At 38.0% G+C, this 24586-nt stretch overlaps 1 protein-coding gene across 4 annotated transcripts in view; it reads left to right on the forward strand.

Moving 5' to 3' along the window:
• DHX57 (DExH-box helicase 57) overlaps nt 1-24586 on the forward strand; it is a 2066546-nt gene that overhangs the window by 168423 nt on the left and 1873537 nt on the right. For 3 of the 4 annotated variants that reach the window (XM_044057412.1, XM_044057439.1, XM_044057420.1), the window contains exon 4: nt 14476-14676. In XM_044057412.1, the coding sequence (XP_043913347.1) occupies nt 14476-14676 (201 nt within the window). The remainder of the gene's footprint in view (nt 1-14475; nt 14677-24586) is intronic. The other variant, XM_044057430.1, reaches the window with a different exon arrangement.

Here is a 24586-nt window from a genome sequence, read left to right on the forward strand (position 1 = left end):
AGCAAGAGAATATATAAGAATTTATGCTACTACTCACTACCAAGACCTGTTAAGCAGCTCAGAAAGGTCAGGCATTTAAGGGATCTTCCAGCTGAAGACTGTGACATTGATGAAGGGGATGAGGATTCCCCACAGTCTTCATGAGATGACCCAGCATTTAGAGAAAGCCTCAAAATGATGCAATAAAGTAGAGTTTAGGCTACCAATTCCATTTCCTCTCACAGGAAGAGTCTGTAAAAAGGTTGCAGAATGAACCAGCAATCCAAAAGAGTGATGCTACCTCTAGTAGGTATCTTGAAGGCTGCCAGTAATGAAAGAGTAGACAAACAGACAGAATAACAGGAGTTCCAGTTAGAGCTAGTAAGATTTTTCACCCCCACCCTTAAGGCATGTATTCGCCAGAGACAGCCAAGCCATTAATGAGTTTAGTGACCCTACTGAAGCAATACATCATACTTCAGAAAGCAGTGGTCCATCCTTCATTCAAAGAGTTATCAATGAGAGCTCAGTTAGGGTCAAGGCCACAGATACCTCTAAATGTTTTGGGCAAAACTACATAATTGTATGCTGTGTTTTCCGAGTGAGTTCTCCAAACAGCAGCTTTTTGACATATGAATTCAATAATCATTAAAAAAACAAATCAAGGCACAGGCTTCCATGTCAGGCATCCTCATTAGCCTTACGGTTTGCATAACATATGTTGCTCACAATGATGCTATGTATGTGGCAGAAATTAGCATTGGTGTGTGACACTATTATTGGCTTATACCATATATCCTTCACAGAATATACCAAGATAACATTGACAGACAAACCCTTAAAGGCTCCCTACTCTTTAGCCCAGACATTGATAAGTATCTGAAGAGGACACAGAAGAAAGGGAAAACCCTTTTAGGTGGTGGAATAAGTTTCTATTGTCCTCCGTGTATCTTCTTTAAGAGACAGAGAAGTCCACATTGACACTGGATTTATCACAACCCATAGCCTCAGCAGCAACAGGATGCTGGAAGCAAGGGTCCTCTTCCAACTCCTTTCAGAAAGGTCACTTGCCCACAGGCCAGGGACAAAAGAACCATTCTAAACCTCAACTTCTCAACAGTTTAAACTAACAAATTCTCTGAGTCATTTCATTTTGTGTTCCTTCATCCAGCCCTTCTGTCTGTCAAGAAGAGACTGAATGTACTGTCTGGAAGTCAAGGATGCTCATTACCAACATGAAAATAGCAAGATAGCCCAGGAGATTCCTTTGCCTGCTGTTCAGAGCTGAGAGTCTTTCACTTGCAGTTTGTAAGTAGCCATTATGAGTTTTGAACCCTTCCATCTGGAATCACCACAGCCTCTAAAGTCTTCTTGAATTGTATATCTGCTACAGTTGCACAAGTAATACTATGGGATCCAAGATATTTCCTTTGTGTGGATGACTGGCTCCTACTTGTACCAACAAAACACCTTCAAGTTGATCATCAAATCTCCTTCTAAAGTTGTCGTCATGGTAACACAAAATAGTCTCAGCTTATTCCCAGTCAGCAATTTACTTTCACAGGCTGTCTAGCTGACATCATTTCTTGCATAGCCTTTGTACCTTTGCAGAATATTCAAGATATTACAGAAACAGTACAGATCATGCTTTCAGGTGTGTCCAGGTGCCCTAACTCTCAAGGCTGAAGTCATTTATATAGTGCCTCATGTTGAGCAACTTACAAGCTTCCAGAGGATATGTAAAACCTATGTGCCACTGTGCGTATCATCAGGTAGTCTTAGGAGGGACATCCATTCCACCTTCTGCACAGTGGTTTTACTTTAGGATGGAGTGACAGTACAACAAGCAGACAGTACAGGACACCTGGACCAAGATGGAAGTAGGCTTGAATATTACTGTACTTGAAAGGAGGGTGGTTCTCCTGACATTACATGTCATTCATTGGACTTTGTCACTGGATGTCATAGTCATTTAGTTAGATGATGTAGGAGTAGTATAGTGTATCAACATGCAGCTGTGCCAGCAAGGGTCTAGTTTTGGACCATTTAGGCTTTCCACTTCCGTACAGCAGCACACATTCTAGGCTTAGCCAGCTCACTAATGGACAAAATAAGTCACTGCATATTGCTACCAGACTAATGGCTCCTGAACACACTGTCAAGGCAAGATGCACAGAACACCAGTATATGTCCTTTTTCCTTCACCGACCAGCAATATGTTCTTGCTACTTCTTACTGATCCTGTCACTAGAAGGCATTCGCAAGGATTCCTTGATGCAGTGGTGGTCCAGCAGACTGCTCTGTATTTTTTCTCCATTACCACTGATGAAATTTTTCCTTGGTGCAAATGGGACTGAGCAACAGTAGTCATAATATGGTGAATCCAGATATGGTTCCTACTTCTCTTACTATACCTGTTAGACTCCCAAAGGCTGTCATGGCAGAAGTCCTCAAGGAAGAAACACTCAGACCATAAAACCTTGCACCTCATGTCGTGAATCCTCCATTTCAGTGATACCAGGAGTGCATAATTTTGTTGATAGTATAGTAGGCATGCTATCTTTTTCAGAGAAGCCATCTACCAGGAGAACTTGCAAGACAAGTAGATGAGGTTTTTGCAGTGGGCCGTCTAGCAGAAACAAGATCATACATTGTATCAGTCAGGCAAGCCAGCAAGTGCTCTTGCACAGTGGGGAAGGGGGATTTATGACTATGGGCTTTGCCAGTTTACTGTCAAGATGCATATTATGTCTTATTTGCTACAATGCAAGCCAGGATTCTCATTACCTAGAATCTATGAAAGGTACCACACATTTTCTTCAGGGGAATTTTTGTTGATAGCTGTAGTCAGGAAAGACCCACTTCACTTATGGATATCCTCAGTACTAGAAAAAAAAGTCATGATCTCATTTTGGGCTGGTGTCTTTACTTCCTTCCTCCCTGGCAAAAAAAAAAATTCTATTTGAAAATAATTATGAGGGTGGGTGGCCATTATATGTGCCAAAAGAACAGGCAAGTTACAGACACTATCAGTAAGACTTATACTCCATATTCCGTAGGTAACTCATTGGTAATCCATGAGACTGCTACAGTCAAATTTCTATTAACACATTTACCATGCCAGTCCCCCCCAGCTACTGTAATAGAGGAGAGTTCCTACTACATTATGACTAAACAAGGTCTCTAACATTGACTTTCAAACTGTTCACTTCTGCAGCACATCCTATGAGAAGCAACTCCCAGAGATACCTAGGGCATATTCTGTTGGAGTGATGGCCACTTCAGCTTTTTTTTTTTTTTTTCTGAAATGCAGTAGACAGTATCTGTGTGAGTGCTATTTGTTCATAAAATACATTTTGCAATAAACTGTAACTAGACTTCAGTTTCCATGGCTACACTAGACTTTGGGGCATAGTTGTAAAGCATACATTTATGTGATAGGGTCACCCAGGGGGGCAAGCTATGGACCTTGTTCTGATTCCTTTCCTTTATTTTTTATGAAAATTCTACCATAGTGACAAAATGGTGAGAGGTCCTTAACTGTTTCTATGATCATTCTGTTTTCTTGTTAAGATCCCTTTCCTTTAGAACATCTATTGTAGATAAATTTGTACTTGAACTTTCACAAGATTCATGTGGAATATACAGAGGCATTATGGGTAGAGGGTTGGAAAACTTCGCCATCATGATCAAACCACACCAACCATGGGTAAATCCTGATATACTTATGCACAGTTGTGGATTATTGCTTAAAGAGCACATGGCTGCAGTGTATCACAAAATGTATTAATTAAACTGCCTCTGTCTGCTTAAAATAAATCTAGCAAAACTAGACTCATAAATAACTTCTTTCAGTTTCTATTTCTAAAAATACAGATTTTTTTTATATTTCATTCTATATTTTTGTATTTCCATTCAGAAAGCCTTCCTAGCCAAAAGCTGTATCTGTTCTTGCTCAACACCAGGATAACCTATATCCCTAAATGTGAGCAAGTACCTATTCATACCTTACATCTCCCTATTCTCTCTTCTTCACTCACTTCCTTTTATCATTTTCTCTCACCTGGCTTTCTTTCTAAATATACTGTATGTCTGCTTTTCTCTCACTTCATATTGCAGTTCCTGTTTGTATTATAGTAGCTCATCTTTAATTTCTGTATAAACTGGCTAAAATTTCTCTAACTACTAAATCATTGTCATATATCGTTTATCTACTCTTAACAAATGTTTTCATGTTATGTCTAATTTGGTGTAATTATTTAGACTGAATTTGTTTTTTGTATTGTTTTTAAAGACTGTAAAATTATTATTATTAAAATGTTTTGTAAGATTTTGGCACTTTTCTCCCTGGGATTCTGCTGAAAATGAGCTCCCAACTAGTCAGACATTCCCGGTAATCAGATGTCAATAAATAAATAAATAAGGTACCACAGTCTGTGTAGTTAATAACTACTTTCTTTGTTATTCTGAAATTTGCTTTCAGTTTTCTGTAAATTACAAAATTTCTGCTGTTAGGCTTTTTTCTAATTATTGTACTGTAGTTACTTCTATGTTCACAGCATTTGCATCCATGTTAATTAATAGCTACATTTTTACTGATATCATGTTGGTAATTGCTTTTTCACTTGTTTATACTCCTTTTAAAATTCCCATTTGTAAAATCATTTGCAGATATTATGCCACATGCATGATGTGTATATAGTATAATTATTTTTTTTATAATTGTTTTTTTTTTTTTTTAGATACTAGGTCATGGCTAAAAAAGGTAATTTCATTCCATCCACCTGATTATCAAATAGTAAATGCATTAAATAAGTGGTATAGTAAAGAGCATTAGTAAACTGAATACTAAAATGTTATATGAGGAACATCTTTGGATATTTTTGATATGGTAGGATCATACAAAAAGGAGAGATTTTTATGGATTTTTATTACACTGGTGGGTGACCTTGAAGGTAAAAAATATGAATATATTGGTTAATTGAATATACTGTAATGCAACTTGAAAGATGGAAAAATAAATGTAAGATTCATAGTATAGACAACACTTAGTTGGATGGCAATGTATTGTGGAGTGTGCAGGCTTTCAGCAGAATTTATTTCAAGAAAATCTGTGTTAACTACTTTTTGTTTAAAAACCAAAATTGAGAGGGAAGAAAGTAGTGGTATCCAGTTTTTGTACTGGAATGCCGCACAAGAGAGTCACCAGATATGAATGAGATTTTTTTTTAGCATGGTGGGTTAGCTATGTCATTGCCTGAGGTCATGAGTAGGCTGGACATGTATATTGCATGGAAATTTACTGGCAGTTGGGAAGGAAGTCCAGGGTAGAAGTAAGGATATGGAGAATCTTGTGATGGAAAGGTAGGCTTGGATGGGCTGGATTTTAGGCTTTTATTACTACTACTGTGATATGTTCTTAAAACGTTTTGATGTCATAAGATAGTAGTTTGAAAGTTGGGTACATGATGAGATGTATGTTGGGTATGTAAATGTATTTGGAAAAAAGTTCAGAATCAGTTTGTCTGCTATCCTGCAGAATACTGATTTTATTTATTTATTTGCTTTTGTTTATTGGAAACATCCAACTTGATCAATGCAAAGACCTGTTTTCAACAGATTCTCATGGAGAAAACCTCCAGTCATTAGTAATGCACAGAAGCAGTACATTGCTGCAAAAGTAGAAACTTGCCCAAACTATTCAGAGATAGTATATAGTTAACATATACAGACATTAAGAACCAGATAGTGCAGTAGTTTGAAACACAGTATTATCTAGAAACTAAAAATAGTATGTGTAGTGGGAGTCGTCATTGTTAACTAGAACCAAATAATAATGAGGTCTACTGATTTATTTTTACAAAATAGAGTAGCTTTAGTCAAGAAGAGGAATAAAAGGAAACATAAGGAGAAAGTATCCATATCCCGGGGATGAATTGCACAGACAAATGCATGAACTGAATAGAAAGGAATTAAAGGAATAAATTTGCCTTATTCTAGGTGGAACATTATTCCGCAGTTTAACAGTGAACTTGGAGTAGAGTGCATTACCATAAGGGTTAGGAGATGTGACAGTGAGGGCTTGGTATTTGTCACAAGATCAAAGAGCTATACTGGGATTATTCAACTGAAGTAGAGGTTTAAAATCAGGGCACTTATCGGGGTAGTGTAGAATTATGTGAGTAGCTTTTAATTGACTGTTGTTAAGATGATTAAGAAACTCAGCCACTATAATTGTTTGATAGTTGCACAGTGATGGGTTCAGTTGGGCATATTAGTGGCAAATTTAGTAATTTTGTTAACTGGTTTATTTTTTTCAGTAGGTTGGAGTGTAGGTTAGTGAAAATAGGGGTAGCAGAATGAAGGCTAGATAATAAGTAAGCAGAATGTGTTTGTTTTTCTGTGAGTATCGGATAGGAATTGCCTGATTTATATGAGAATCTGAAGTTTTCTGGTGAGTTTTTGATAACCTACTGATAAGCACCAGACTTTCAGTGATCACTCCAAGGAGTTTAGTGTGTGTGTTGGGGGGTGTCACTCGTCCGGTCAGGATAAAACAGATGAACAGTTGTGAGTTCGGTTCAAGCAGCTTTATTGTATATAAACGCATCAGAATTGAGGCTTAGTAACGTAAACTTGAATAAACTTATAAATAGACTGACTACTGCACTCATACATGTTAACACTCTGGCTGTTCTTTCAAAATGGCACTGCTGCCTGCACGTGCTCTCTATTTATATGCACGTGCCCTCACTTTGAAATGTTTCTTAAAGTTATAACACACGCTGTGTTCTGTGGGGGGGGGTGGCTATTAGTTTTTCCAATGTTGTTAGCGTAACGTGATTTTTAGCAATGTCCAGTGTTTTGGTTGAGAGTTACCAGTATAAGCTCTTTTGTCAATTTAAGTAGGAGGTTAGATTGTTTTAACAAAGTTTCTATAGAAGTGAAGGATTTTTGAGCGACGTTTTGTAGCTGAGAGATGGAGGCAAAGCAGATGATAGTAGAATCATCTGCATATTGGATTAGTGTAGCTTGAGGGGTGGCTAGATGAACATCTTGGATAAATTTTGTGGCTTGGGGGCCCTAGTATAGATCCTTGGGGCACTCCAACAGTAATGGAGAGGTGGATATAACATTTTCCCATTTGAGACGCTGAGATCGTTTGAAGAGATAACTGTGAAACAAATATAGGGAGCTAGTAGGGAGTACCAGTTGTGAGTTTATCTAGAAGAGCAGAGTAGGAAACTGTGTGCAGCATTTTTAACAGGTAAAGGACTATTGAGATCACTACATTACCTCCATGTCTGCAAAGATTGGTAGTGTTCAAGAAAGGAAGTAAAAATGTGTCAGTGCTGTGGTTAGGCCTGAAACCATGCTATAATGGGGATAAAAGATTGTTGTCAAGAAGGTGTTGCACACATTTCCAGAATTTTATAAAGTAGACACAGTATGAAAAGGTCTGAAGCTGGAGAGGTTAATGATGTTACCACGTTTATGAAGTGGTACAATGTGGACTGTTTCAACATGGGCATTACACATGATTCTGATATGTATCTGTTGATGAGGGTGGGAACAGGGTATGCTATATCTTTGGCTTCTAGTTGGAGGCAATCACTGATCGGGGTGGATTAAGTATTTTTGGTTGTATTTTATCAGACAGGTTTCAGGGAGACGGAATTAGGGATATTGACATTAGGACATCAGGTTAAGGTTATGTTTGGGTCAGTGGGTTTCAGTAGGGATGTGACTTTATTGATGAAGTGTGAATTGAATTATATTAACCTTAACTTGTTTTTTTCCCCAGCCTTTATTAACGTGTTACAGTGTAAAGCCTGAATACATTCCAATTAAGAAAAAGTATTTTATTTGTTTAATATCACTGGCATGTATAGCAGTCACTGAAATATCTCTGACTGCATGCTATATAGAACTGCTTTACAATATTACTTGCAGTTTACATTGTGAACTTGTATTAAAAACACTGCTCTGCTTAGTCACTTTTTTAGTCCTTTCATTGTCCTTCAAAACCTTAATGATTTAAAGTGCGTTTCTATGCTTTAAGAATCCTCCCAACACCTTTAACACAATCAACAAACTTTCATTCTTTTTTCAGCCATATCTTGTAAAATCAAAGTCCTCCTGCCTAAGCTAGATCTAATGGGAATGATGCTTTACAGTTTTTCTATTTATTCACTAATTTCACATTGTTACTGATCTTCTTCATAATCATCTAGACCTCCCAACACCAATTTCTAGTTAAAGGTACTGCTCTTTCTTATAGTCATCTCCTATGCTTTTTTTTTATGTTGCTCGGGTATTTTCCTTTGGAACAATGGAAACCTTTCCAATAGCAACATCTCCTTTTGGACTTTGATATTGTTAAAAGAATGAGAAGCAGAATCCGCTCCAAAAATGTCTTTGATCCTCCAGGAAAAAAAAAATCTAAAGACATCTAGATATAGCAACTTGAATCTTATGCCTGCCTCTCAACATTCCCTGATTTCTGGGAGTAGTTTGTTCTCTTCTGTCTGGTATGCAGGGAATAATAATTTTCAACAATTACTCGGATGACCCCGATTTTTAGTCCATATCCTTTCTGCCACAGTTTTGTCAGGAGCAGCTCTTTTGCCGGTATGATTTCATCGTTAACCATTTAGGTTTTGACAGCCTTCTCATAGCCAGATTTGGGGCATACACTTAAATCGTGCGGTGGAATGCTAGTTCAGCTATTTGTGTGCTTTCATAACATTAATGCAGTCTATTCCTTCCATTTTTTTCTGGTATATTAGAAAATCTTTGTTTTTCTCTGAATGCTCTGTCTTCTCTCTCTACTATTTTTGAAACTGTTCTTGTTGAGAAACTTTATGTTCAGTCAGTCTTTCTTTCATTTCAACCTCTGATTTCTATAGTTTTGTCAGCTCATCTGAAGAACTAAAACTTTTTATATTTTTCCAGCCTGTTGTCATTTGACTTAATAGTGTCTCACTCATCTTAGATGACTGCGTATTTGATTTATTTGTTACTCTTATTTACTGGAAGTCATCTCCTGTATTTAAGATGAAACTTGAACTGCTGTTTGCTAAACAGCTGCAAGATTTGCCCCAGCCATAACCTCTTATTCCCTTTTTCTGGTTGATTTTTCTCTTGACTTTCTCCAAAGTTCTTTGTTGGCATCCAGGCAGTGTAATTACTAGCCAGTAACTGATTTTTTACCCAAACTGGTAACTTTTACTGGGTTTTTAAACAACTTCTCATTTTTATACTGGGACAGCTCTGTCAGCCTGCTGCTCAGTGTGCAAACATCTTCAAAGTCCAACACACGTATCAAGCATGAGCCTTGTTTTACATTTCATGCCAGAGGGTAACTACTAAGAAATGTATTCGTAATATCACCCTTTGTAACTGTATATTCTGAGAAGCATTATCAGTATGATGTGGTCAACAGTGCAAAAAGCTGCCAAGGCATTAAGGAGGAAAAAAATAGAGTATAACTTTTGATCTCTTTCTGTCAAGGGGTCATTAAGGAACAGGTAAATAGTGTCTGACTACTGTGCCTATATCTAACACCAGAGTGATAGTCGTCAGATATTCATTAAATGCTTAACAGGAAATATTAGTAACCTTAACTATAAAAGAAAGGTCAACAATGGTCAACGATTACCATAAGGTTCAGAGTCGAGGAATTTTTTGAGAATGCTGGTTAATAATTCTGTTTTAGTCTACATGGAAAACCACTAAACTCTGAAAGAAGACTAGACAGATTGAAGAATAACTTGACATCACTAAATCTAGACAATATTTATCCAGCCTAGCTACATGAGGATTCAGCCCACAGAAGGTAGAAATTAAACCACGTTTATAACCTCAATGTTTATGAAATAAAATTGGATGAGGTAACTGCAGTTGAAGAAACAATGTAATCATTCCGAGAAATGGAGAGGTGGGAAAGAGGAAATAAACATTAATACATAATACTAATAAACCAGAACCGTAACCTGGGGAAACTATCATCAGCCATATTTCTTGGCCTATCAAAAGCATTTGACATGGTCAACCATCCCAAACTTCTTGATTCCCTCTCCAACATTGGACTAGTCACTAACTCACTGGCCTGGTTTCAAAACTACTTAATAGGTAAACAACAAGCAGTCAGATGGGATAACACATTTTCTACACTGCTCCCTATTACTACTGGAGTCCCACAAGGATCATTCTTAGGCCCTCTATTATTTTCAATATTCATCAATGATCTAAATAAGATCACCCAAGATGCAACGGTCATACAATATGCTGACAACTCAACTTTAGTCTGCTCAGCCACCAACCCCCACACACTACTTTCCACAACCCAACAGGTCTTCAGTAACACTTAAGCTTGGTTTCTCAGTAAAAACTTGTTACTGAACCCAAAAAAGATCAAACTACTAATCTTCAAAACAAATAAATCAAACATAGACACTAACTCTTTCAATATTACTTCTAGTGATGGTACCATTATCTCTCCAGATTCCCACACAAAATTACTAGGTGTTACAATTGACAACAAACTGAGGTTTGATTTGCACATAAATCTAACTATCAAAAACATACACAAAAAACTAGGCAGCCTGTACAAAAAAAAAAAAAAAACGTACCTAAATCAGCAGACTAAAACCACCGTGGCAAAAAACTATGCTACTATCCACACTTCTGTATGCTGCCCCAATCTTCACCAACCTATCCAAAACAGAAATCACAAAACTAGACACATGTTATAATCAAATCGCCAGATTTGCCACAAACGCCCCTTATTCTTCCCATCATTGACACTCACTATACCAACTCAGATGGTTGGAATTTCAACATCTCATCACATTCCACCAACTAGTCTTTGCTAAAAAAAAACTCCTACTACATCCCGAGAGAATACCAACGCTGTTTAATTTACTTAAAATGCAAGAAAACCCAAGACAACTATGCTCTAGTAACGGGACCTTAATCAAAATCACCAAATCCAACAACTCAGCAGGAGCCTCTCTTTTTCCTAACTACATAGGTAGAATCTGGAACTCACTGCCCCCCAATATTACCTAAGCAATTTATGTTAATAAGTTTAAACATGTACTAAAGGAACACCTACTTACCAATAGGCAATGCCCAATGCCTCCCCCCAGGTTGACCCCCCTACTCCTGCTGTTCCCCCAACATTTCCTCCACCAATCTCCAAATACTAACTTGTCCTAACACTCAGAATTTCTGGTAGAAAATACTGGTACTATAACTGGTATACCCAGCTACCATTTACAGATACTACATTTTCTGTGTGCCTAAGTACCTCCAAAATGTGGAGCCATAACATTGTTATTGTTTCTAAAAATGTCATGATGTGTACCTGTTTCTGTATATGTGAAATAACCCTATATGTAGTATGATTACCTTTTTGATTTGTTATAACTACTAACTCTGGAGCTTTTCTCCCTGGGCCTCCGCTGAAAATGGACATTTATCCAGTCGGGTCCTCCAGGTCAACAAATGTAAAATAAAAATAAAAGTGAATGTAGATATGAAAGAGTTTTTTTTTTTTTTAGGAAATTTTGGAATTATAAATGCAGGTTTTATTGTTGCCCAGTAAGTATTTTGCACATGCTATGTGGGTGATGTATTAAAACAACCACATGCTATGTGGGGGAAAGATGAGCACACAAACACACACACAAAGGCTGTCCAGACTTGTAGTGTAAGTATGTAGTTTTGGCAGTCTGCTTTGGTCAGCTGTATTGCAGTGAGTCGATTATGTGCTGGCTTTGAAAATGCAGTTGACGGGAAGTTAAAAAAGAAAAACTAAATGGTATTTTCTTTCTGAAAATTTTTGATGGGCGTTTCATTAACAAAACATTGTATACCTCTCAGTCCCTCAGTGCAAGAAATCTGAACAAAGCCAAAAATAATGGTGGGAGAAAGGCCCAAAAATAGGTTGAAATTGCAAATATGGCTCTTATAAACGTAAAACAGGTATTGCATTAATATGTATTTTCAGAATGATATAAAGTCTGAAATTCAAATTTCTGCAATTGTTTAGCGACTTTGATCCTGAATGACTTTGCAAAAACACAGATTTTATGAGGAACAAACCAAAAATGTAAGGCAAAGAACTGGACAGTTGAGAGGTATGACGTCGGTCGGTGAACTGAAAATAAGAGGTATCTTTTTCATTGTAGCAATGGGCTGATTTCTTGCTTAACAGAGAACAGTATATATATATATATATATATGTGTATATATATATATATATATATATATATATATATATATATATATATATATTTTTTTTTTTTTTTCCTCTGATCTGAAATAAATATTTTGGTATGAAATATTTTTTCTTTGAATGTTCTTTCATATGTTTTTTTTTTTGCTTTTAATAACCCCCTTTCTCTTTTGTTGGTGAAGCTAATGGTAGTTTGCTCTTTCCTGCATACATGTATGGAACAGATAGAGATGGTTGGTGTTTTGAAGTTAGTGAAAGTTTGTGCTGCTCAGGATAGAGAAAAAAACAAAAAACAAACAGCCGATATAGTGTACTGACTATGCACAACATCCATACCTTCTATCCTAATATCTTATTCTCTTGGTAGTCTCATAACTCATCATGTCAGAGTGACCTGGATATTGCAGCAAATTCACTTCTGTTAACCAAAAGATCTCTTGAAGGCTGCTTGTTTAGATGGACTAACAAACATTCTTGTTTTCCTTTTCTAGATTTAACTAACCTCCTTAAATGCTTGTTTTATTGTAATTTAAGTTCCCATTAAGTGCCAGAGCTATTCACAGAGCTGTCATCTTCCTTGCTAAATGAGCATTTACTGTGAAGTAACATGCAGAGAGAGCCATTCATTTTATGGGAGACTGTAACCTGGTCTTCTAAGGCTACACACACACACACACACACACACACACACACACACACACACACACACACACACACACTGTTATTCTTAGTGTCTGTCTCTGAGGTGCAGTTGTCCTTCTAAATGTCTGAGCTATAAACTTTCTTTCCACACTGGCATTTTATACGTGTCTTTTGTTAGCCAATAAGAAAGAAATTGTGTACTTCCCTTTCTAGTCACAAGTGGATAATTAAGCACTGAATCTAACTTCAGTAACTTCATTCCCACTGAATGGTTCCTATTAGTCCAGAAGCTCAAATAATTGCTTAACTTATGTTTGCCTAGTAAAGAAATTGCTACTTCTGTGTTCCAGTGTCATTGTGGTTTGGGCCTGAGGATGAGTCTTTGATAATACTGTTTCTGGTCAACAAGTTGAATCAGACAAATGACAGACTTTTTGAAGACCTGCAGATGTAGTTTGGCATTTCATCTTTGCAGTGATTTGTTCCACTCCATATAGTCTCATCCCTTTAGTTGCTCACATCCTTGTGACTTGCTGTAAGAACTCATTAATTCTTTTAAAGAATCCAGTGGCAGTGACAACAGCACAGTAAGCTTGAAGTCTTGGGTTCGACTCCCAAATGAGAGCTGGTAATATCCTTTCACTTATTTTAACAGTGCCTAAGCAGAGGGCTTTCTCTATATGTGTTTGTTTGTAATTTGTTCTTTGCCAGAATGTAATATTTAAGACAGTATGCAAAATAACAGCTGTTTTTTTCAGCCCAATAAACATGTTCTATAGTTTTGCTTGCTAGCTAAGTCTATGAAGATTACATGTAAGAAATGTGTTGAAATCATCTTGAAAATCAGTGCACCTCTGACCTTGTATTTCAATATATTCCTTTGGTAACTTTTTAATACTTGGACTCCATGGATTATTAGAACACCTCATGAGAGACACTTTTTGAAATATTCAATTTAAATGCCCTTTTGCATTCTGTAATGAAGTTTTCAATTTGCTGTATAAAAATCATATGACATGCAAATACTTCTTTTTTTTTACTATTTTATTTGTATGCTAAGTTAATAAAATATGAAAGTTGCCAAGTTTTTTCATATCTTGATCACTAACATGTTTTATGCGTGCTTTGATAGCCATTGTACATTTTTAAATGTTGACATTCAGATGCAAAACTGCATCATCAACAGTCTTACCAGTTTGTTATACTTAACAGTGAAGCACTTATGATATGAATTATTTTGAATACAGTTATTAGTATGTTTTTGCACCTGGACAGTCACTTCCTAGTCACTTGCTCTGTAGTTAGAAAGTGGAATCTGACTGCTGCAGAATATTGAAGTCTAGTTCTGCTTGTTGGATACCAAAGTACATTTGTTTCTTTATTAGTTTAACTTTAACTGGAGTAGAGAAGGGTAAAGTTTTGAATTGTCTTTTGTTTCTGGTTAGTGGAAGAGAAAAAAAGTAAACTGATTTCTACACATGGTATAGTGGGCATGAATACCATGAAGTTATTTAGTGCTAACAGTAAGAAATGGATAAGGAGGCTTAAAGGGTTCACTTACTGTAATAGCGGCATTGTTACTACTGGGCTCTAATAATGTATTTCTTCAACAGCTCAGCTGAATCTGGTGAAGAAGGCGAGGAGATTGACGAACTTGACTATCGAGATGTGGATCAGTATTGGTTAACTGAGCTTGAGTCTGCAGAACTGGCAAAAGAGGCAGAAAAAGCTGAAGCTGCATATTTTGAATCTGATACCTGTGAGCCTAAGAGGTCTGTTGTTTCTCCATTTGCTATTCGGAAGCTTTGCAGGTACGTGTGCCGAGAACACTACTTTTGAGTTTCTAGGTAAAGTACATTTGATGGCTATATTTATAAATGTGTCCATCCCTTTTTACCATACAGTCTTTCCAGTTTTGTTATCTGTACCAAACATCTGAATGGGGCACCTATTTTTTGCTCCGCAAAATACTTATAGTTTGTCTAAAACTTTTGTTACTCAGCTACATCCGTAGACAAAACTAGAAAGACAGTACTAAGCAACAGATTAGTGCTCTCATAAAAATAAAATGTTAATGTCCCCCATTGCACTGTTGGAAAAAAGCTCCAGTGGTTCAGACTCTTATTTTCCTGTATAAAAGTTCTGTACTGTACTTCACTGTGCTACAGTGTCATGCCACATAGCACAGTGCAGCAATTGCTGGGGTGAACAGGAGGTGGGGAAATGAGTTGGATATATAAGAGAGCATTGTGCACAGTGGTGTAAAAAGTGTTCTGTGTGACATCCATAAAGTACAGAGAGGGTTGTACATTACCATTGTGGACCATGATTCATGGCTATGAATTATGATCCAGAATGGCTGTCTGCCTGACGCAATGCACAGAGATTTTTGAACTCCTGTTCACACTATGTTTATGAATACAGGGAATTATGATATATTCTTCCAATGTCTCACGTATTTTAAACATCTCTGACTACATTTGATCTATTTCCGTTCGTTCCCCCGCTCCTGCCTTGAGGTAGCCCTCTTCAAATAATTCCCGCGTGGCTCCCGATAATAGGCGTTGATGCTGAAAGATTGCAACCTCGGTGCAAATGCACAGGCTGACTCCTACTATTAAGATTACAGTCTACTATCCCCAAGGAAAAAGGGTAAAAACAAATACCCTTGCTATATTTTTTATTACTGGAAAGTGTCTCACTGGCAGGAAATAAAACATTACCTTTCACCTAACCTGGCAGCCCTTGTCCAAGCAGCCTATAAATATATTAAACCTAAAGCCCCAATACTGTTCTAACATGCAGGCAGTGTGAAGCTAAGTAGTTGGACACTAACTTCACCTTAATATGCCCACTATTACAAGCTGTTAAGACATAAGCTTTAAGAATAACCTGCGTTTTAATAGCAGAATATTGTACTTACAAGCAGCTGGCCTTTAAGACCCTGCAAACTCCTGACTGGTGTATCCCCGCTCCGCTTCGCCCTCGCTTCGCTCGGGCTCGCTCCGCGCCCCACCCTGCCCCCATATCCCACCCGCCCCCGCTATCTCTATATTTATCAGATCAACAAACCCATCCCACTCAGCTCTGAACCAATTACAGCCCCCTATTTTAACATATCCCCTCCCACAATCCAGGCTATCTACCAGTATATTAGCTGACTATCCCAACTCCTCCCACCCCACTAGCCATAATTTCTTCTTACTATGGGTAAAGAAATTATTTCTATCTTCCCACTCTCAGTTCTACTTCTATTTATCCCGTATTTCTCTTCGCAATATGAATACCAAACTCTATTGGGTATTCAATTCCCCAGTGCTCATACCTGCATTCACACTAATCTCCCTTCTAATATGATTTGTCCTTCTAGCTTCCCTACTACTACATTAAATCTTAATACTGTGTATCTCACCCAACGTTACCCAAAAGCAGCCACTTCTAAATCAAGTCTAAAGATACTTTACAAACTACTAAGACTCATAGACCATCTGAAAAAATATATTGCTAAAGATGGTGATGTACACCCCAACCCTTAACCCTGACTCTGTCACCCCAAAATTAGCTCAAAAATCATCCAGCTCCCTCCTCATCTTCCATCTTAATCTAAGAAGTATCAATAACAAGATTCATAATCTACACGCTATGTTAGCCACACATCTCCCAGACATCATGTGCCTATCTGAAACCTGGCTCAAACCATCCACAAAGGATGAAGAGATTCTCCCACCAGGGTATAATTTACTTAGGGTTGATCGGACAAAAAAAAAGGGTGGTGGAATAGCAGTAATGTTTAGAAACACATTGAACATTGTTATGAATCCACTACAAACTCCCAAGGTCTCCAATATGGAACTCATTGCCCTAAAAATATGCCTAAACAACCAAAAAAGTATTAATCTTATTGTAGTATACATTCCACCTGGGAAGAACTTGGAAACATTGGAATTAACTCGAAGTTGGTTAGCCACGAACTACCCTCAAGAAACTATTGTACTAGGCGACTTTAACATTGACTGGTCCCGGTGCTCTGACCAAATGAATCCCCTGCCCATTAATCTACATGGCTTCTCCCAAAACATTATATCTCCAACAAGAATTGGAAATGCACACCAAAAAGAAAGCACCATCGACTGGATTCTTACCAACAAAGACAGATTTAATTATACCACTGGGACTCTGCCCAATGATCTCAGTGACCACCTTGTCACTTTCATAATAAAACATAAATCTACATGTACAAACCTTCCCATACACAGACTTATTAGAAATAAGACGAAATTTGTCCCAGGACAATTCCTAGCAGACCTCAAATCCTGTAACTGGTCCATCCTAAAAACACTTCCCCTAGAAGATAGTGTGACATACTTTAATGACACATTCCTAAAAATACTGGACTCTCATGCTCCTTACCGCCTTATTAGATCCAAAGTCCGGATAGCACCTTGGCTTACCAAAGAAACCAAATCAATAATCAAACTTAGAGACCAGGCCTGGGATAAGTGGCGAACCACTAAAGCACCTCTAGATCGTATCAGATTTCAGCAGCTTAGAAACTCCACAAAAACAGATATTACCCGTGATAAAAAGAACTATTTCTGTCACCTCCAGGATAAACACCAGCATAACCCAAAGAAGTTTTGGGCAGGTTTTAATAACCTCCTTCATCCTGGGAAATCAACTACCCCCACCCCTGAGAAACTCATTGGTAAAGGTCCTGAAGAAGTAGCTAATACTTTCAACACTTTTTTCACCGAGACCATTCAGTCCCTAGCCAGTCAGCTACCTACTTCTTCCTCCTCCTGTACCAACGCCACTGGTAAATCTCTACCCGCCTTTACCCTCCAACCAATATCCACCTCCTATATTAGAACCCTATTGAAGAAACTTAAACCATCCACCCTATCGGCTGATCGTCTCCCAGCTGAATATCTACAAATAGCATCAGATGTTATTGCCTATCCAGTCTCAATCTTGATTAACAGAACTTTAACAGAGGCAACCATCCCCTCTATTTGGAAAATATCATACGTCATCCCACTTCATAAGGGAGGCTCTTCCACGGAAACATCGAACTATAGACCTATAGCAATATTGTCTCCAATAGCTAAAATTATGGAGAGGTGTGCTCACAAGCAACTCCTACAATATCTCACCCTAAACAATCTCTTGTCCAAAACTCAACATGGTTTTCGCCCCCATTATAGTGCAACCACTGCCCTACTCTCCTTTGTTGACTCTGTTAACAGCAACCGCAAAAACAAATTAATTACTTCAGCTCTCTTTCTTGACTTGTCAAAAGCCTTTGACATGGTCAATCACCAACTATTGCTCGACACCCTCGAAAACCTTCGCCTTGATAACTTAGCCTTAAACTGGTTTAAAGCTTACCTTTCTGGGAGACAACAAGCAGTCCAGTGGCAAAGCAAGCTATCTCACTTGCTACCAAACACCATTGGAGTCCCACAAGGCTCAATACTTGGTCCCCTTCTTTTCTCCGTATTCATAAATGATCTCCATTCAGTCATCCCCAAAGCCACCTGCATTCAATATGCAGATGACTCTACCCTGATTTGTTCCGATGTTTCTCTCCATAATCTCCAATTAGTCACCCAAAACTGCTTTGCTGCAGTTGAAAAATGGTTCTCTGAACGGAAACTCATCCTAAATCCAACAAAAACTAAATTACTACTAATTTTCCCCTCCTTATCTACTCCCTTAGGGCAACACCCTCTACATTCCAATAATAGGACCTTTCACGTTCAATCCACTAATGGCACCATCATAGAGCCTGTCTCTCACACCAAACTTCTAGGTGTTACTATTGATCACAAGCTCAAATTTGATATACACATTTGTCAAACCATTAAGTCAGTAAACAAGAAATTGGGCTCCATGTACAGAATTAAGAACTTTCTCACTCCTAACACCAAACTAACCATTGCACGTACACACCTTCTCTCCACTTTACTGTATGCCTCTCCGGTACTATCCTTCCTCAATAAAACTGAGCTAAAGAAACTCTCTGTTGCCTATAACCATATTGCCAAGTTTGTAACAGGAGTACCTTATCGTACTCATCACTGCCTTAACCTAAAAAAACTTGACTGGTTAGAATTGCCTAATCTTCTCAAACTCACCCAACTTACTGAAGCATTTAAAATAATTAAGGAACCGGACAAAACCCCTTCACTGAATAAACTCTTGACCCCCTACTCCAATCTCAACTGCCTTCCATCTTCAAATAGTGTCCTGGTACAAACCACAAAATCTAATAATTCGGGAGGTGATGCTCTTTATGCCAACTCTATAGGAAAGCTATGGAATTCCCTTCCTAACAACCTAAGACTTATTACCTCTCCTAGTTATTTCAAAACTAATCTTAAGCTTTTCTTCAAGGCTCATTGGCTATGTCCTTGTTCAAATCCTGACTAATCCAAAAAGTCTCTTAAATATTTCTGTTACTTACATACCATGGAACTGACAAATGTATTTGTATGTATATTTTGTGTCTCTCTATATTTTGTTATTAAGAATTTACCTTGATGTTTGTGTTGTTTTTCATTGTGGAGCTTTTCTCCCCGGTTCTCTGCTGAAAATGGACATGTATCCAGTTAGACTAACCCGGTAAACGTAAAATAAAAAATAAATAAAAAAAAATAATTTCCTTTAAGTTAGTGGAAGCAATCTCCTGATGAAACTTCGACTGCATTTTGCTGAACAGATACAAACCTCTTCCTAGTCAGTTTTTTTCACCATTTCTGGTCAGTATTCACTTACTTTCTCCAGATTTCTTCTTTGATGGCACCCAAGCAGTGTAGTGACTAGCTAGTGACTGAATTTTACCCAAACTGTTAACTTTCTTTGGCTTTTTTGGCAATATTGGTAAGAAAACAAAACGCACCCAGGTCTCAGCACAAAGGCCAGTAATAGGGCTAGTAACCAATGTTTCCAATCACCACAGGAACGACTTTCCCATACAAAATCCAATTTATTGAAGAACAAACCAACGCACACAAAAACAGTATGTAGTGAAAGTAAACTTCCACGTTTCGTCCAAAACTTCATCCGATAACAATACGCATCTAAGTTACAATTAAATACCCTAATTAAGATTCAAAACAACCAATAGAATTGAATAGTAATGAATAATTCATTACAAACTCACACAACGGAATACCTCTAGGTAAAATATCACAATTTAAACATTTAAAATAATAATGTTGATACATAAAATACATTTTGATAAAATCCATTTGATTAAAATTACTTAATATATATATATGTCAAATAAATACAAGTAATAAATATATATTTGTAAGTAAAATCAAATCCATGTTGTGTTACTATGCTACCCTCTGGTGGTACAAACTGGTATCTCAAATAAATCTGCTGAACATTTTGTATAAACCTTTTTTATATATGAATCAGGGGTGGCCCGTGCTATCGGGCTGCCGGACTGCAGCCCCCTCAGAATGAAATAAAAATAGAAAAAAAACATTTTTTTAAATTTTCGCGGACTTCGCGCATGCGCAGTAGTCCCAACTACTGCGCGTCTATGCGCATGCTCCAGGCAGTCCGGCAGGACCCATAGGGAACACATGGAGACATCTGTGCACTTTTAAAGTGCACAGACTCGCTGGGATGATGTCTCGGGGCCGGACTGCAACAGCAGCAGTCAGAACAGTCTCGGACTCTCGACGGAAGGTTTGTTTGATGTCAGGGATCTCGCGGGTCTTGGGAGTATTGCGCAGGCAGAATTAGCTGGATACTATGGAGAAGGAGAATGGACAGGTAAGTGTATGGTGCTTTTTACTTTTACAATGATGTGTATGGTACTTGCTTTTAGTTTATACGTTGTGTATGGTATGGTACTAGCTTTTAATTTAGTAGTGTGTGTGTGTGTGTGTGTGTGTGTGTGCATGCGTGTGTTGTTATAAAGCTATAAGGCCTATGCTTTAGCTCCTGTCAGCATTCTCTGACCCATGCAGGTATATGTTTTGCTCTGTTAATACATAGATAGTATATAAATGTGCTGTAGATTGGCCAACAGCCCTGTTGCTTATCAGTCAAAATGTAGTACTTTATAATGTATTCGAGTGTCTGTTCACAGATGAACTTTTCCCACATTTTGGCTCAAGGACATAGATCTGATACTGTGTTGAAGTTTTTTGCTGTAGAAGGGGAGGGTACCTTAGCAAGGACTCTGACTACAGCATGATTTAGAATTATAAGGTCAAGATTTTACTGGTGAGAACCAGATTAAGCAGGAATGCTAGATTTGTTGTCGGATACAGCACAGTTAATGTGAGTGCTACACAAATCTTGATTATGGTGTAGTGCAGTAGATGCAGTGGTAGTATTGTTGCCTCACAGCTATAGGTTTTCTGGTTTGATTCTTGGTTGGGGTGGCTTCTGTGTGGAGTCTGCATCTCCTCCCTGTGTTTGTATGGATTTGCTCTGGTGCCCTGCCATTTTACAAAGACGTGTCTGCAGTATTAATCCCTGCGTCTCTGCTGAAAATTGTTTTTGTTCTGTCCGCAGTAAAAATGACAGGCATTTGAATTTCAGACTTCAGGTTTCTGAATGGTTAATTCCTTGCATATTTGATGGTGCAGTGGTAGTATTGTTGCCTCACAACTATAGGTTTTCTGGTTTGGTTGGGGTGGCTTCTGTGTGGAGTCTGCATCTCCTCCCTGTGTTTGTGTGGATTTGCTCTGGTGCCCTGCCATTTTACAAAGACGTGTCTGCAGTATTAATCCCTGTGTCTCTGCTGAAAATTGTTTTTGTTCTGTCCGCAGTAAAGTTGACAGGCATTTGAATTTCAGACTTCAGGTTTCTGAATGTTTAATTCCTTGCATATTTGATGGTGCAGTGGTAGTATTGTTGCCTCACAGCTATAGGTTTTCTGGTTTGATTCTTGATTGGGGTGGCTTCTGCGTGGAGTCTGCATCTCCTCCCTGTGTTTGTATGGATTTGCTCTGGTGCCCTGCCATTTTACAAAGACGTGTCTGCAGTATTAATCCCTGCCTCTCTGCTGAAAATTGTTTTTGTTCTGTCAGCAGTAAAATTGACCGGCATTTGAATTTCAAACTTCATGTTCTTCAGAATACATAGTAGCACAACCTTTTTTTCTAGCAATTTTCTAAGTTTATAAGATGAATATTTTAAATTTGTCCCTATTTTTGGGACTGTATTCCCCCATTATTGGCTTCGTCCAGGTTTTTGTGCTAAGGTTGACAGCTATGGCAAGAACTGAATTCACTGAATATGTTTGTGGGCTGTATTCCCTTATTACTGGGTTTGTCCAGGTGTTTTGTACTAAGAGGTTGACAGCTATGGTGAGAACTGAATTCACTAAATGATAGCCATTTAAGTTTCAGTCTTCCTCTCTTTTACAAAGCAGCTGATGTGGCGTAGTGGTATGTTACTCTGTTTTTTGCTCAGGGACCTTAGCAGTAAAATGTATGGTGGCAACACAACATTTTATTCTAGCAACTTTCCAAGATTATACAAGCAATGTTTAATGTGTCCCTGGTTTTTGGGCTTTTGACCCCCCCCCCCCAATACATTTTGGCTTTTTCCAGTTTTCTTGAGCTGCGAAGTTGAGATGCAGTTGAGTATTGAGTAGATTTTACAAGGAGCTGAGAGCTGCAGGGGAATAGAAGTTTAGTGCTTTGCCTAGTTAATAATATAGCACAACAGGTTGTGTACTTGCTTTTGATGCAGAAGGCTGTGGGTTCTACTCCCACAAGGGGTGGATGCTGCCATACTGAGAATGTTCTCCTTGGTGAAGATACTAACTATGAGTCTGTCATCAGTTTGCCATCCATTTCTTCTTGCAATATTATTACTAGCTTATCATTTTTTAATGTAATATAGGCAATTTATTCCTGAGGGGCAACAGGCACTTTATTTTTCGATGAAACCATGAAATATAAAGGTGATTGCTAGCAGCAACCGCTTCATTAGTTACAGATTTCTTTAATGTGGAATTATTTAGATGACTTACTTCAGAGATTGTGCATATTTACTGATAATGGACTGTAGAATTGTGCATATTTACTGATAAAGGTGGACTGTAGAATTGTGCATATTTACTGATAATGGTGGACTGTGGAATTGTGCATATTTACTAATAATGGTGAACTGTAGAATTGTGTATATTTACTAATAATGGTGGACTGTGGAAGTCTGAGTAGACTTTTTTATGATAAATGTTCTCAACTGGGCAGTTTTGCCATTATGGGTGCATATGGTTTGTTTCATTGCTTACTGGAAAAATGTTCAAAACAAATTTAAAACACCCTCTAACAAGTGTACTGTATTGTACAAGGAATATAATTTTAGTACAATGAGGAATGTGTATCAAAGAGCACATGTATGTTTCATATGCAAGGGGCCTATGATTTGAAAACAGCCCAAAAGTAATCTTTATCTGCCACTGGCAAAATGTATTTTCTTTGAATGTGGGTTTCAATCAGGGTTGCCAGATTTCCAGCAACCCAGGTAGGGACAAAAAAAAAAAAGAAGGTCTCTCACGAAGTGAAGACCAAAAAAAAAAGGTCTTCGGCGGCAACTGAAGACCAAAAAAAAAAAGGTCTTTAATGCGGAACATAGTTCCGCATTAAAGAACTGAGCTCACTCTGCCTGCAATAAACACTGAGCTTCTCGTGTTTAATGCATTGCAGTTCCGCATTAAACACGAGAAGCTGTTTGCTTTTGATTGGCCCGTATGCGGCATATGGGCCAATCAAAGTAACACGGAGCTTGTGTTTTAATGCGGAACACAAGAAGTCCGTGTTTAGTAATTTTTGATTGGCCCGTATGCCAGGTATGGGTCAAGCAAAAAAAAAACAAACAAAGTGGAGGCTGGCCGGGATTTAAACCGGCAGGGCGGGACTCGGGATCAGGCTACTGATCTCGGGACAGTCCCGCCCAAATAGGGACGTCTGGCAACCCTGGTTTCAATGCTGTTTCAATGAATGTGAGTTTCTAGGGCAGAGAAGTTTTAATGCTAAGTTTTCATTGTGAGACTGCATTGCTTTGTTTAACAGATGACTTAGTGTTTGTGCTGTAAAATACAAAATAAAACTTTCAAATGAAGTCCAACTCATCATAGAAGTAAAGCAGTATGCACATTAGTGTTTATGGTAAATGGAGTGAAATAGCCAAGTAATGGTTCATTGGAATGGCTGCAGAGGCTCCATTCAACCATTATTTTGTCAGGGGGGAAGGGCAGCAAACTCAGACAGGCCCAGCTGAACTATACCTCCCAACTGTCCAGATTTTCAAAGAATGAATAGATTTTTGCTTCTTATTTTTGGTTTGTTCTTCATAAAATTTGTAGTTTTCTGGCAAATCATTTAGGAATTAAGTCACTAAATAATAAGTTTCAGACTTCATAACCTTCAGAAAATGCATGTTAAAGTAAGAGCTGTTCTATCAACTGTCTCAATTTATACAAGAGCAATTTTAGTACTGTTTATATGTGCCCCAATATATTTGGCCTTGTTCAGATTTACTGCATTAACAGGTTGAGAGGTACATGCAAATAAATTGCTTTATAGAATTAGGCATCGCCAACCTCTCAACTGTCCCCAATTTTTGGCTCAAAATGTTGCTCTTCCCCCTAATAATCCCTCCAAAATAGCAATTTTGGAAGAAAACATGGAGGGTTTACAATTAAGAAATAACTGTAATAATCAAAGTTATAGATTACGT

Source organism: Protopterus annectens, chromosome 1.part2 (assembly GCF_019279795.1).
Source record: "Protopterus annectens isolate FY-2018-M chromosome 1.part2, PAN1.0, whole genome shotgun sequence".
Taxonomy (NCBI): domain Eukaryota; kingdom Metazoa; phylum Chordata; order Ceratodontiformes; family Protopteridae; genus Protopterus; species Protopterus annectens.